The sequence below is a fragment of the Simochromis diagramma genome, unplaced genomic scaffold (assembly GCF_900408965.1).
Source record: "Simochromis diagramma unplaced genomic scaffold, fSimDia1.1 OVJJ01000618.1, whole genome shotgun sequence".
Taxonomy (NCBI): domain Eukaryota; kingdom Metazoa; phylum Chordata; class Actinopteri; order Cichliformes; family Cichlidae; genus Simochromis; species Simochromis diagramma.
Genome location: NW_024387423.1, coordinates 7,744,240 through 7,758,501, shown reverse-complemented (window position 1 = coordinate 7,758,501; position 14,262 = coordinate 7,744,240). Strand labels below are relative to the sequence as shown.

At 41.9% G+C, this 14,262-nt stretch overlaps 1 protein-coding gene across 1 annotated transcript; it reads left to right on the top strand.

Moving 5' to 3' along the window:
* Nucleotides 1–425: 425 nt before the first annotated feature.
* LOC120722337 (basic helix-loop-helix transcription factor scleraxis-like) lies at nucleotides 426–11,927 on the top strand. Its single transcript, XM_040013317.1, has 3 exons — nucleotides 426–1,442; nucleotides 1,714–1,930; nucleotides 11,181–11,927. Exons 1-3 carry the CDS (start codon nucleotides 1,048–1,050, stop codon nucleotides 11,217–11,219), a joined length of 651 nt encoding a protein of 216 aa, XP_039869251.1. The 5' UTR covers nucleotides 426–1,047; the 3' UTR covers nucleotides 11,220–11,927.
* Nucleotides 11,928–14,262: the final 2,335 nt, after the last annotated feature.

The following is a 14,262-nucleotide window of genomic DNA, read 5'->3' as shown; positions in this document are numbered from 1 at the left end:
CAAGTTAACACAACAGAAATTCTTTTAAGATATTCAGTCGTTATTCAAAAGACAGTTTGGTAACTTTGATTCTGGACACATTTCTGTGGAAAAAAGAAAAAAAATATAGAGAAATAGATCAACCTGACATCTGATTGTACCGTCCAAGATAACAGCTTTATTACTAATGCCACATGACAGCATTTTATCCAACACATCGACCGTATTTCTTAAATTTTAGAGGGCCCCGTGGGTGATGCAAGATCTGTTTTAGGGTGGATTTCCCCTGGAACATATCAGCATGCAGCCAAAACAAACTCCTGCGGATGGTTTGCCTCTTGCCTCCGGTCTCTCCGGCCTGCTTCTAGAGAGCAGCCAAGGGACCCTCAGTGCTCAGAGGGAGGAGCAGTGCAGTCCTTTTGCCCTCCCACTGGCTTTAAGACCAGAGACAGACGGAAACACTCAGACTGCAGGCACATGTGGAGCAGAGACACACAGAGAGGGAGAAAGGACAGAGAGCACGAGAGAGTGAGGCGGCTGGCGCAGAGTCGTTCCTGGAATTGAAACGGGCAAATATAGAAGCGAAGGGCAAAGAAAGACGCGCAGAGAAGCAATGAGAGACGAGACCAATTTTTGCTTCAACATGCAAGTATAAACTGATTTTTTAATTCTTATTTTGAAGTGATAGCTGCAGGAGACACAGATCTTTGGGATGTGAAGTGCATGTGAATAGATCCAGAAAGAACAAGAAGGACTTGGAACCTGCAGCTGTCCATGACCCGAGTGCTCTGAGGTCAAGTTGTCGTGACCTCTTAACCTGCTTTAGGATCAACTTCAATAAGGGGAGATTACAAGTTGAGGCAAATTAGACTCACAAGGGAAACATCCGATTCTCCTGGCTTAATTTATTTTGTGAAGAAGAGAAGTTTTGGGGGAAATAGCTCTGGTGGACACCTTCAGCAGCCGTCAGCATCAACCAGCTTCAGCCAACAAGCTTCATCAGCTCAACCTTGCCTTGAGGAAGCCCCCACAAGACTGACCGGTAACTGTCACGCTGTTGCGCCCAAGATGACATTCGCCATGCTGCGCACGGCACCCCCCGCGGGCCGCTTCCTGTACGGCGACATCGCCCTTCTCTCCGAAGACGATGACGAGAACGGCAGCGAGGGCTCGGGCTCCGAGGAGCGTACCAGCAATTCCTCCAACGCCGCCTTTCGCTTGTCCTCGTCTTCCCCATCTGCCTTTCACATCAAGGTGAACAGGAAGAGGAAGCTGTGCGGGGGAGGAGGCGGAGGGATAGAAGTAGGGGGCATGGCCGCGAGACTGGTCCCCCCGGACTCATCTCCACCTAAGGAATATCGCCAGAGGACCGCGGCCAACGCGCGGGAGAGAGATCGCACCAATTCTGTCAACACAGCATTTACAGCGCTGCGCACACTCATCCCCACCGAGCCTGCAGACAGGTAAAGACCTGCATGAGTTACTGTTTTGTGACATCATGCACAAATAAGACAGGGACAGAATGATTTCCACCTGGAGAGCCAAATAAATGATGGTTTTATATTTAGGCCTTTAATCTGAAACTCTCCAAACTCGAACAGGGAAGAAAAATTCTAGCATCTAGCATCATTCTCTTGCAGGTTTGAACATATCCTATGAGGCAGATATCTTTACGTTACCCTCCAAATTTCTTTTTTTCCTCTGTCAACACCACAACTGTTTTCATGATTGCAGGAAGTTGTCAAAGATCGAGACGCTGCGTTTGGCCAGCAGCTACATAAGCCATCTGGGTAACGTGCTGCTCCTGGGCGAAGGGCTTCATGACGGACAGCCCTGCCACGCTCCCTCACCGCCGTTTTTCCATGTCAGCTCCTCCCCCAACCGAGGATCCGACCAATCAGCGCAGCCCAAGCACATCTGTACCTTCTGCCTCAGTAACCAGAGGAAAATGGTGAGCGGATAACGAACTCTCAGTCAGTTAAAGAAGAAGAGGGAAATCGGGGAAAATATTAAGTTAAAAGTGCGTTTTTGCTTAAAAATCCTCTAAAACTAAATGGCGGGAAAAGTCGCGTTTTTTTTATTTGTCTTTGTTAAATTTTCCAAAATACAAATGATAGAGATTTAGCTGAAGACCAGTGCGGTCGGAAACACTGTGTGGTGGTTTAGGACAGCTGACCTGAGATCAGTGAATGTGCCCATAAACCAGATTGGCCCAGAGGGACTGTAAAAGCAAAACCACTTTTTAAAGGACTCAGTGTTATTGTATCATCGGGGGTTAGTTTTAATCAAGCAGGTGGTTTCTGAAAATCTCTGAGCATTACAGTCCACAGCAGTGGTTGTTTTTCTCTCCGAGAGCTGGGTTCAAACAGCACGCAGGCTTTTTCCAGACTAAATGTGTACGAGTGTTGTGTCTAAACCCATCTATGGTGTTGTATTTGCTCTCTTTTTAAAAAATATGAATTTAGAGTTTACAAGGGTATTTATGCAGTGACTGAGATTTATGACCAGGAGCCCGTGAAATCCGTCCAAAACCATGTGTATAATTTCAAGAATGCATTGACGTCAGCCCGAATACGAGAAGGTTTTAATCATAACTTCTCGAGATTGACCTGAGAGATACAAATTGGTAACTGGCAATTACTTTGTTCCAGTGAAAGTCACAGGACAAAATGTAGGTGGAGAATCGATAACATTTTAGAGCAAAAAAAACCAAAACAACCAACTTTTCTTCTCCACTTTTGTCAATAATCTTGATAAAAATCTACATTTCTCTACAACTATTAAAATGGACAAGCTACACCTTAGGGCGAACCTGTTTCTGCTCATATTTGATTGAGTCATCGCGGGAAATTAACATAATCAAAGCCACTCTCGCAGACGAAAATCATCAGCTTGATGAGAAAATACAGAAAATGAGGGATCAGCTGAGTGAAGTTAAATATATATGACCCCAGTTCTGATTTTGACAAATGCTACAGAAGATGATAAAGAGTTGACTTCCCCCCCCCCAGCCCATAGCTGCCGCCCATTTAGCAGGATTTATGGGTAAGGGGCTGACATCTGGCAGACTCCGCCGTTACCCCAGCAGTGTGTGAAAGCTAATACCCTCCTCAGTGTCTCAACCCAGAGACCCTTTAGCTGGGGGATAACCTGAGACTCAGCAGTCTTAGTGTCCCCCCCCACCCCTCCAAACTTCTGCGAGTGAAAAACTAGACGTCCTGAGCGTCCAAACCCAGACGTCCTCAGCTCGCAGATAACTCGCCTGAAACCTGTACCCCTTCCCTTCTTTTTTAACCTGTCTGTCCTCGCTGACTCCTTCACTTCCTCCTTTGTCCTCACAAACATCTCATTCTGTTTCATTTCTTCACCTTCAACATGTGCACCCCGGCTCCCCTCAAACACCACCACCACCATCTTTGTGCATATCGATCGACCTGATGGAGGTCAGAGCTGCCAGTAGGAGCTTTGTAATACTATCTGCTGCTGTCAGCTCGCTGCTGTGGTTGCATGACTGACCTGTAAATGCATGCTGGGTAGAAAACTATTTCTCATGTCAAAACACTCGAGCGCAGACACTTCAGCTTACTCTGTGTTACACACTGTCAGTCACGTTATGATGTTTCCCGGTAGCTCAATGAAAAGTCTCATTATTCTCCCCTGTGTGCTGTGTACGCTGCGTCAAGCGTACTTGGCTGACTTCCCCAAACGAATCCAGAAGAATCGCAAGCGAGGAGACAGAAGATGAGTTAGCACAAGGGTGTAGAAATGGTTGCTTAGTTTTGGTTTATGCAAACAGTTTTATGAATCACACACAAACAACTATAATGTCTTTGCAGTTCTGCTTAAAGTGAATTTAGTAGCTAATCAGTATCACAATGTGAAGATCTTTTTTTTTTTTACTCTATATTGCATTTTCTTTTACCGCATACAACCAGTAAAAAAATGTTAAATGGTGCACTTTCTTGGTCTAATTTCAGTGGTGGATTAATCTTCACTTGGTTAGTTAGACGGTTAGCAGCAGGATGTTGTGTGGGTACAAGTACAGCATACACTGTGTGGCTATGTTTAAAGTTAAGCTGTATTGGCACACAGGAATAAGCTGAGCTGGGCTTTGGATACAAGAACAGGACTTGTTAGCTGGACCCTTCAACAAAGGCCTGGTGGAGTGATAATAACATCACTCCACCAGGCTCCAGTGCTCCTCCTCGCCATCATATCGGCACACGCAGTGCAAAGAGGCTCATGTATCCACGCTGAATGTTTATTGTGCAATTTCCAAATTAAATTGATGCAATTATCTAAAATATATTTTAGGAGAAAAATGAGGTTCATTTGGCCTCCTCTGATTGGCAGAACCTGAGAGCATTTCGTTTTCTCTGGAAAAGTGGCTACAGTGGGTCTAAGTGGGCTAAAGAGCAGAGTCGGTGCTGGTGATTACAGAGAGGAAACGATTGTGAAGGTAAAATGAGACTTTGTGTCCTGAGTGCTCTCTTTGTATGTTTTTATGGTCATTGAGGTTCATCACAGCTGTCAGGTCTGCTTAGACCAGCTGCTTCAGTTACACTTCTTTCCAGCGTCGGAGAGGGCGAAAGTGAGAAAAGTATACGCTCATTTCCTCTTATTATGTGTGTGAATACTGTATAACTGTTTCAAAACAAACAGTGTTGTTAGTAATGACTACTGCACACGGAGTGCTACGCTTTACATCTTACAGAGTCGGAGGAATAGTGATGGGATTTCATTATGTGTCGGTTCTTTATACACATGTCTTAAGGAGCTTTAAAATGAATTTCACTCATTTACGGTGAGTTTCCTGAAAATGATACAGAACATGATTAAAACCCTCTCAATATCGCTGCGTCGTCAAATGTCAGCCGTTTGATGAATGACGGGTCTTTTTTTTTTTTCTTTTTGTCAGATTTTAGGTTAAAAATTTTCACCCACCTTCAAGTCGTCTGAAAAATTCGAGAGGTTTAGTAGAGGCTTGTCAGGAAAAAAAATGTATCTATTTTTAATTTTTTATGCCAACATAAAGAACAAAATCTCTCTCTTGATGCCCTAAAGTGTCAGGTGAAGCATGAAAAGCTACTTTGTGAAATTTACTCTCAGTATCTTTTTTGTTTTGATGCCAAATACCTCCTTGAATGTTCATATATATCACAGCAAAAATCTGATGTGTAAGGGGTGGAGCACACGCAGTTTGGCAAAGACAAAGTGGATAGCAGCTCTTGCATGCTGGTGCCTTTGATACTTGGATTTAAAAAAGGGGGGGGACATGCTTGATGGCTACATCTGTAAATGAGATGTACAATACTGAGGACAGACAACTGAGGTGAGCCGAGCACAGCTCAAATCCCCGTGCTGTCTACTTGATTGATGCAGCTATCCTGTGCAAAGGCTCTTTGCTGTCAGTGCAACTGTCAGATGCCTGGACTCAACATGTGACAGGAGAAGCTCACAGTGGCAGCTTTTATAATCATCAGCTCTTTATTGTCTTAAGTCAATATCTGGTAGAGGTCACCTTCAGTGATGGTGAAAGTGCCGAGGTGGTTGTCTGCTGCAGTTACAATCTGAATTTATGCAAAACGTGATTCAAAACAAACATCTTTTAAAATGTGCTAATCTGTCTGTCTCTAGTCCGCAGCGTTCAACTGTGGCCTATTTCTTTTGGCCCGAAACAGAGAGCGGGTTAATTCAATTCAAAGGGCTAAAGTAAATAGAAATAGCAGATCGTCTGCCAATAAGAGCAATCACACTGCATTCTCCTTTCAAGCTGGATGTGACGTGCCCAAGCGTTTTCCATAATTTGAATTTCGAAGGAGCTCGTCTGATTAATTAAAAGCAACATCTTATGTTCGGAAACAAAATTTAAAAAAAAATGAAAGAAAAATTTGGTGAAAATATAACTGCTCTGGTGCTTATGGTGTGGTTGGTGTAAATAGACCAGCGCTTCTTTTGAAATGGTTAAATTTAGATGCGTTTACAAGCGTTTTAAGGCACGGCCCAGAGTTTTACTCGCACTCAACGGAGGTCATTTATTTGGAATTTCTGGAAATCAAAAAGCAAACGTAAGCAGACAATGCATTCTGCCTTTGATATCGCAAACGGTTCTGATTTATATCTCGGCTGCAGCACAACTATGCATGGTGATTTTTGTATGTGGATGGAGAGACGGGGGCACTAAAATCTCACTGTGCAACTGGAAACACACCTCTTCTCTGCTGGTGTGAGGGCGAGGACCACTTGCATTTGTTTTTGCATGAGACGGATGTGAGTGACACATCTAGAGTGAATTTTTTAATGTGTCTTAAGCAGCAACCTTGCAAACACACTCACAGACAGATACACACACACACACACACACACACACACACTGGCTGGCTCTCTGTGTCTGGAAGTCATTGGCAGCACAGAGCGGAGCAACAAATGAGCTAATTGTTCTGTAAATGATTTATCCTCTGCTGAGGCCATACAGCCAGTGTTTAATTCAGCGGCTGCTATTAGAAACACATTGACGTTGGGCTTTGATGGTGATGTTAAAGGAGCCTGGAAACCACTCACTGTGAAACGCCCTCCCTGCTTACGCTCACGCCCACACCAATCACACATATATATACACACACATGTGGGCACACAGCACACCACCGCACTCAGACACTTTTATCAAAAGCATTTCACCCTACCTCCTAGTCTTTCCAACCAGACAGCCGTTCACCACTTCTAGACAGCGTGCAAAAAAGAGAAAAAAAAAAAGTCTTAAATATGATTACTTAGTTAAGGAGTTCTGGATCATGACTGCGTTTTCAACACTTTCTAAACTAATGGTGTGCAGGAAGTTGTGGAAACAGAGATGGAGAAGTAGAGAGAGAGAGAAAGAGAAATAGCCAACGACTCAGCGGGATAATCAACTTAGCTATTTATCCTCCAGTTTGGACAGTTGGTTTTTAGGCTGTGCTCAAACTACACTTTGCTTCTTTATAGAGATCAAATGAACCATGGGCCTAAAGAGGGCTTAAATGCATGCATAGGACATGTGCGGGGCCGCGCTAATGACTGCGGTTTTTGCAGTTATTTGGATATTAGTCTGTTTTCACTGGAAAAAAGCATTGCGTCACTTTTGTGCACGGAGTCGACGTCTCGGTAGAACGTCATAGATGAAAACTAAATTGCCCTCATTTGCTGATAATGCTAGCGTTGAGTTGGAGGGAATGTTTTTCGTGCCTCGTGAGCAAGAGCTTCGCTATGCTAATGAGGTGCATCGAAGGCAGCTAACGCGCTGATGGCAGCGTCTAAATGTATTCTCAGCCACGCTCGGTGTGTGTGAGTTTGTGTACGAGTGTGTGCCCTCGAGCGTGGACCTGTCTGTATATTTTCAGCACAGATGGAAACAGTTAAATCCTAATTTAACACCAGCAGAAGAAGCCGGGTCAGATAACTAACAAAATCTATTAGCAAAACTATCATTCTGTAGCCATTCGGTCTTTGGGGAAAGGGCCGCTCACCGAGCAAATTAAAGCAAAAATACAGAAAGTCGAGCCAGGCTTTAGAGAAACACAGCGACAAAGCAGGATTTATGCTGTTCCTTGAAACAATATGTACTGAAGCTAATGACATACTGGTTTTTTTAGGGTCTACATCTTAGCACTGATGATCAAGCGCTGGTTAGTGCATAATGTAGCAAAATTAAGTCATCTGAGACTAGTGAAAATGAAGTCTGGCTTGTTATGGAGTCATTAAAACAGATTTTTAAAATGCTGGGGAAAATAAAGTACATGTGTGGCTGCCTGGTGCAAGCAGCATCTAATTAGGCAATCTAAGATTAATCAAGAGCCATGCTTACTGGCAAAGATGCAATGAACATGAATTTGCGATGTGTCCAAGTCACGTAGTGGCAGACTGGGGCCTCATTTTGTGTTTTATTTCACTTAATTGAAGTCTCTTATGTTTTATTTATCAATTAATGATCATTTATGGGGGAAATTACAGCTTCTATAAGCCACCAGAGGCCCTGACGCATACACATACTTTCACTCGCTAAACTGAAAGGATATTACCAGTTTTCATTTCATGGTTAAATACCAATCTCCTTATACGATTGCGGGCCAGTGCCCAAGTAGAAATTATTTTTTCCAACCAGTCATTCCTGTCCTCGTGCAGCCAGAAACTAAATTAGATGTTTGTATTTGACAGAACAGCTTAACACAGGAAAAAAAGAGAATGGAAAATCCAGTTATAGGTGAAGGAACGGCAGGATTGGGTTTCGGAAAAACAATACTAAAGACTGAATTTGTGGACTTGATAAGATGCTGTGAAGACAGTGTTTACTGTCTTCACATTAGGGTTAAGACAGGCTGCTTTCTCCTTGTTGGTCCAAAAATATTGTTCAAGTTTGGTAGTATCATCATATCATATCTAAAGTAAACATCAGCAGGTAATCATATTAATGTCAGACAAATCGGCCTCCTGGGAAGACAGCGGTATGTGTGTGTGCGCGCGAGCCTGTTTGGAAAGAGAAAAGAGAGAGCAGAGATGTCATCCGAGCATGCCCTATTAGTCTTCAGGAGATTGTTTTGACTACCAGGCCGGCCTTAAAGCCCCCCTCCCCAAATCCCCTCCACCTTCTGTTTTGACTGAACCGGTTTCACTCCAGCTGAACCGCCTACACCAGCTACAGCTGTGCCTCTAAACTGTCACGGAGCACTAACAATGAGACGTGGGCTGATTCCTACCGATTCCGCTGTAATTTGATGTAATTTGGGAAATCATCCAATTTTCACACACAGGTTTCAAGTGAAATTTCTCACGTACCCACTTTAACTCTAAACTGCCTCAAGTACTTTTCCTTCCACTGACAAATGCCTTTAATTTTCCCCGTTGCTTTCCAACAAACACCCAGGAGCATGGCTGCGTTTTTGTCTTCCAACTGATGGTTTTGATGGTTTGTGAAAGGGAACAAGCACAATGAGATCACAGCGTCAATGAAGCTGAGGTTTTTCCAGGCTGTAAGTGACACAAAATAGACATCTGAGCAAGACTACATGTCATGTCAGATGGTTAAACTGACAGATAATTTGAGGCAGATCATTAGTCTTGTGTAATCTTTTACGGTGATCATAGCAAGACTCTTCAGTTGTACTAGGAATGGATTTGTGCCTGAAGCAAGGGTTCTTAATGTGGGGGGATCCCCCAGCGCTCCACGAATCACAGCCAAGAGATTTACTATAAATTATAAAACTGCGCTCTTCAGCAAAAAAGAGCAAATCTACAGATGGGATCCACGGACACCAACAAAATAAGGATTTTCTGTCCTTTTCTCCCACTCGTTTTGTCTTTGGGTCATAAAAAACTCTTAATATGATATAAGTGCCTCTTATTTATTTATGGTACAAACAATCCAGAAGGCAACTGAGAGTATAAATGGTGGTAAACATATGCTTATTTGCATTAGGATTAATGCTGAAAGACCTCTATGGTCTTTACAAATGAGGAAACCCTACATGTGCTGATTGATGTTCTTATATTTCCTTATGCTAGTAATATCTCATCTACTATCTACTTAGTTTTGAAAACAGGACAACAGAAGAACAAATAAGACACATTTGGTCACATGAAGTAGCTGCTTTTAAGCGTGGCTACTACATACTAAATTATAACGCTGGTGTTGCTCATACTTGCACTCGCAGCCAGTAACACAGTGGTAATGATTCATGTCTAGCAACGGTAATGGTTCAATTGCAGTGTAATCTAATGATCCTCTGCTGATCCAGCTGGAGGAAGGATTGACAACAACAGTTTCTGCGTCTCCTCACACTCACTCACCTCCGTCAGTGGGAGTACCAATTCCTGTCCAAGTCTTATGATCTCATTCTTTGATTACCGCCTGATACCCTTCCAACCACCAACCCACCTATGTTGATCTCAGGCAAACGGATTTTTCCGAACACCTACACCTTGTGCGCCGTCTGAGAGGAAATGTGTAACAGGTGTTCGGCGTGATGAGAGGAAAGGAAAGTGGGAGGCAGAGGGGGTTAGTTGAGATGATATGAGAGGGGGTAGAGAAAAGTCAGGAGAGGACATGAGTGCTTATATTAGCATATGGGATAATGGTAGCCTTATTCTTCAGCTGAAGAATTAAATAACAAAGATCCGTTGTCAGCTATGAGTTAATCCTTAAAACATCAGTCTTTTTTCTCCTTTTTAAATTTTTTTTTTACAAAAGCATGGATGATATGTGTTGCATATCACTCAGTGGTGTGTTCAATAAAATCCCTTGACTGTTGCCTGAAAAGCCAGTGGTAGATGGCCCAAGTGAGCTGAGAAGAAGTTAGGTGAAGAGGGAAAAAGTGATGTTATTTTCCTGGCCAGATAGCGAAGGACTCCCAACCAGCCAGGAAATCAGGGCCTCCTGCTCTGATACCACAGATAAATGAGAAGCATATCATCATGCTCTGCTGTCATGAACCAGCTCATGATGTCAATCTGCAGGCTGTAATAGTATTAAAGAAAAGCTCATTTCTCTCTGCCACCACAATTAATGTTGTGTGCTACATTACAGAATGTGTTTATGTGAGTTTACTGCACGCAGTCAAGGCTAATTTACTCTCCCATCAACTAAAAGCAGAGTACATCTAAAACCACATGAACTTGCTGTGCCAGTGATTCCAGTACGAAACCATATATTGTTGAGTGCATTTTTTATGGTTTACATTAAAAAAAAAAATCATCTTTTTTACCTGTTATGATTTTTTTTTTACTGTAAAATTGCTGGGCTTCTTTAGAGCCTCTGTGATGAAATATGGTTTGAATAAATTCATTAAACGTAAAGTATACTTGTGTTAGTGAAACCAGAGAAAGCTTCGATCAAAACTGGCAAATTTTCATAAAATGACGATTAAGAAGTTTGTTTCTTTGATCTTACCTCAAATTGTTTTTTATATTTGTGAGACTGGACAGATAAAGTCGTCTCACAGGAGGGAAGACTTTCTCAAGCCACCCTCCTGAGAAATCTATGAAATATATCAAGTAAAAACACCAACAACATCCATAAAGAATCAATCTTCTAGATGGCAGTTAGCCTTTTTTCCACCTACCGTTTAAGTTTTCTCCAGCTCTAACTCATGAGAGCAAAACCCAAACTGTTGTTTCAGTTTGATTTCAGTGAACCCGTCAATGATGTGAGATGTTGTTTCTGTCTCTTGCAGAATAAAGACAGAGACAGGAAGACCGCCATAAGGAGCTAACAACGACGACACGAGCCACGTGGATAAAATGCTCATCACTTGCTTACAGCGATTTTTAAAATTACTGCAACTTGAAGACTAACCAGACTCAAAGACTTTTGAAGGACTCCTTGTAGCACTTCCAGGATTTTCCAGGAACATTTTAACTAAAGTTTGCATTTTGTTAAAGGACCTTTTTTTAAAAAAATTTTTTTTAGAGTTTGAGAACTTTCAAATGGCTTTCACATGCATACCAACACCACCAAGAACCTCTTAATACCACTTATAAAAGACTCTTGACTGTATCAGTGACTCTGAGAACTTATGGCACATGATCTGAAAACACACTCATAAACTTGTATTCCCGAAAAGCTGTGTGTTATTAATGTGTAAACTGAAGTATAAATGTATATTTATGTGACATAACATTATATAATGAAACTATGTTATTTAACGGCTATATGACTTTTTTTTGACAAACAATGTGCATCGTTTTGAGGTACAATCGTTGGCTATATGACATCACAAAAATATGCTGGAACATTGTTGGCATTGGTTATTTCTAATAATCATTTTTGAGAGTTGAACTTAACTCAAGATGAGCAATAAATTGTTTGTATATCTGGGATTAAATTTCATTCATATGCTGCTGGTATGTTAAACAGATTGTACTCTAAAATGTTCTCCTAATTCTTGCCAGTCCCAACCAATAAACGTTGTAGAAGTTTCCACCGTGACTTTCCGGTGAGCTGCAGATATATTTTAATAGCAAATCAATGCTGTATTATCCTTTTGTGGCTGGTGGAGAGAATTAAGTGGAACTTCCTCTCTGTCTGATCCCATAGCTCACATAAACCTAATTACCCTTATTCACCTGTGACGCTCTCTTTCTCTCTCACATGCTTGTTCCTTCTCTCCTCGAGAACTCGGTTCTAGTTGGTGCTGCTGTTGCTCAGACTGACTAAAGTTGCAGATGAGGTTGGCAACAGAGGCTTAAGGAGGAAAGAAAAAGGCAAGGCAAAGGGAGAGGGGAGGAAAATGAGCAAAATTGAATCTGCAGGTTGGCTACTTGGACATCTGCCTTTGTCCCTTTGCTGTCCTCTTCTTTACCTTTCCACATGCTTGTTCTCTCTTCTCCTCTGCTCTTCCTCTCTTTTCCCTGGAGTGCCACTGCCCAGAGTCTGGTTGTTGATGGCTTTCCAGTGTGCTTAGCCCCACACCAGCTACATTCTTCTGAACTTGTCCTTTTATTGATGCATCCATACATCATCTACTTGTTTTCTTATTTTTTCTGCTGCCTTTTCCAGTGTTTCTGACTCTGTGTCCTCCATCACCTTCATACAGCATCTCCTCCAGTCTGGCAACTGCTGTGATGGAAAATGTAGATTCTGCCCTTCATTTTTGAGCATATTCTCTTTTTTAAAATAATAATTTATCTTTTTCTTTCTCCTGTGACTACTACACATTTTTCCTACATTATCTTCAAGGTCAGCGGATAGAAGTTATGGCTACCTGAAAATGTTGCATCATCTGGGTGATATATTATCCTGCATGAAGAGTATTAAAATCTTATAATGCCACTGGTGTCCCAAAGTCATATAACAGTAGAATTTCTTAAGCTATTTTCCACCATTAAAAGAAATGTAAATTGAGCCTGTTCTTTTAATGGAGGCTAACCGCTGTGCTGCACTAGTTCGGTGTTCCCAAATTATTTTTTAACAACGCTAACAAGCTGTTTCTGCGACTGAGGTGCCAATTATCGAGCTTTTTCCTACAATGTGACAAGTGCCCGATGAAGGAAAACAACTAACAAAAAATTCAAATGCCACTTTCCACTGCCAAAAAACAGCTTTTAGTGGAAATGGTGCTGAAAAACAAAGCTGATTTATTTTGTGTGTGTGCATGTGTCAGATCTTGCAAACACCCCCAAATTATATCACTACTGGGGACTCACAGCCAGTTCTAGAGTTAATATGTCCCCAGATGGATGTCTTTTAGAGGACACGCACTTTAAAGAAACAACTCACAAAGGTGATGAAGGAGAGAAACGTGTCGTCTGAAAGTTCATTAAAATCTGAATTAAAGATAGCTTCAAAGCCTATAATCGCTTATACCAAAAAATACAGTTGTTTGATATGCCCTACGAGTTTTTTTCTTCTAAAACGTAACGCGGGATGACAAAAGACTAAATCTCAGGACACGGATTCAAAATAAGTGGTCCCTGCTGCTTATAGGTTTCTGAGAAAAAGATCTGTCTTAAAGATCTTAGTCCTATCATGAGCCGATGAAATGTAGATAATCTTACTGCTGGGGTATTTTTTTTTTTGTCTTTTTAAAAGGAAGCAATAGCTTTGAAAAAGCTCTGTGTGTCTAGCATGTCCTAATGACTTCTGGTCCAGTTAGTCTGACAGTCTGATCTCTCTAGCAGGCCGTCTGTCTGGATACTAAAGGGGGGGACTGGTTCCTCCCACACAGACCAGATCAGGTTCCCCCTACGCCTACGCACGCACAACTTAGCATACACACAGATGACCGTTCACACGTTTGTGCGCAGATGAACTTACATATGCACAAACAGATGGATGTACTGTGTGAGCGGACGTGCACATTTGCACACACGGGAAGATCTGTGATATAGCTTAGCTTTCTAATGATCTCTGTATTTTATATTGATGAAACAGATCAGCTGAGAGGGCAAACTGCTTTTTATTTAAGTGGGCGGTTTTGGACCAATGTGAACCGGAGGTTGGAAGACCGACTGACTCTTATTATTATCACTATAATGATCTGACAGAGATGACCCCACGGAAATCTGGCATATGAACACTGATAGCTGAAGTTATAAAAAAAAAAATAGAGTTTGTGCTGGAATTTGCACGCTTTTACGGCACCACCGGCTTTGGTATGGACCATTTGTCTTAAAGTAGATGATTCAGATAAAACATAACTACACTTCACTTCATTCAATGTTTGGACATTGACTCTTTATTTTAAAAAATGCTTCCGTCAAATGCCGCAGTTTGTTTGAAATCAAACAATCAATATGTGATTGATGATTGTAGAC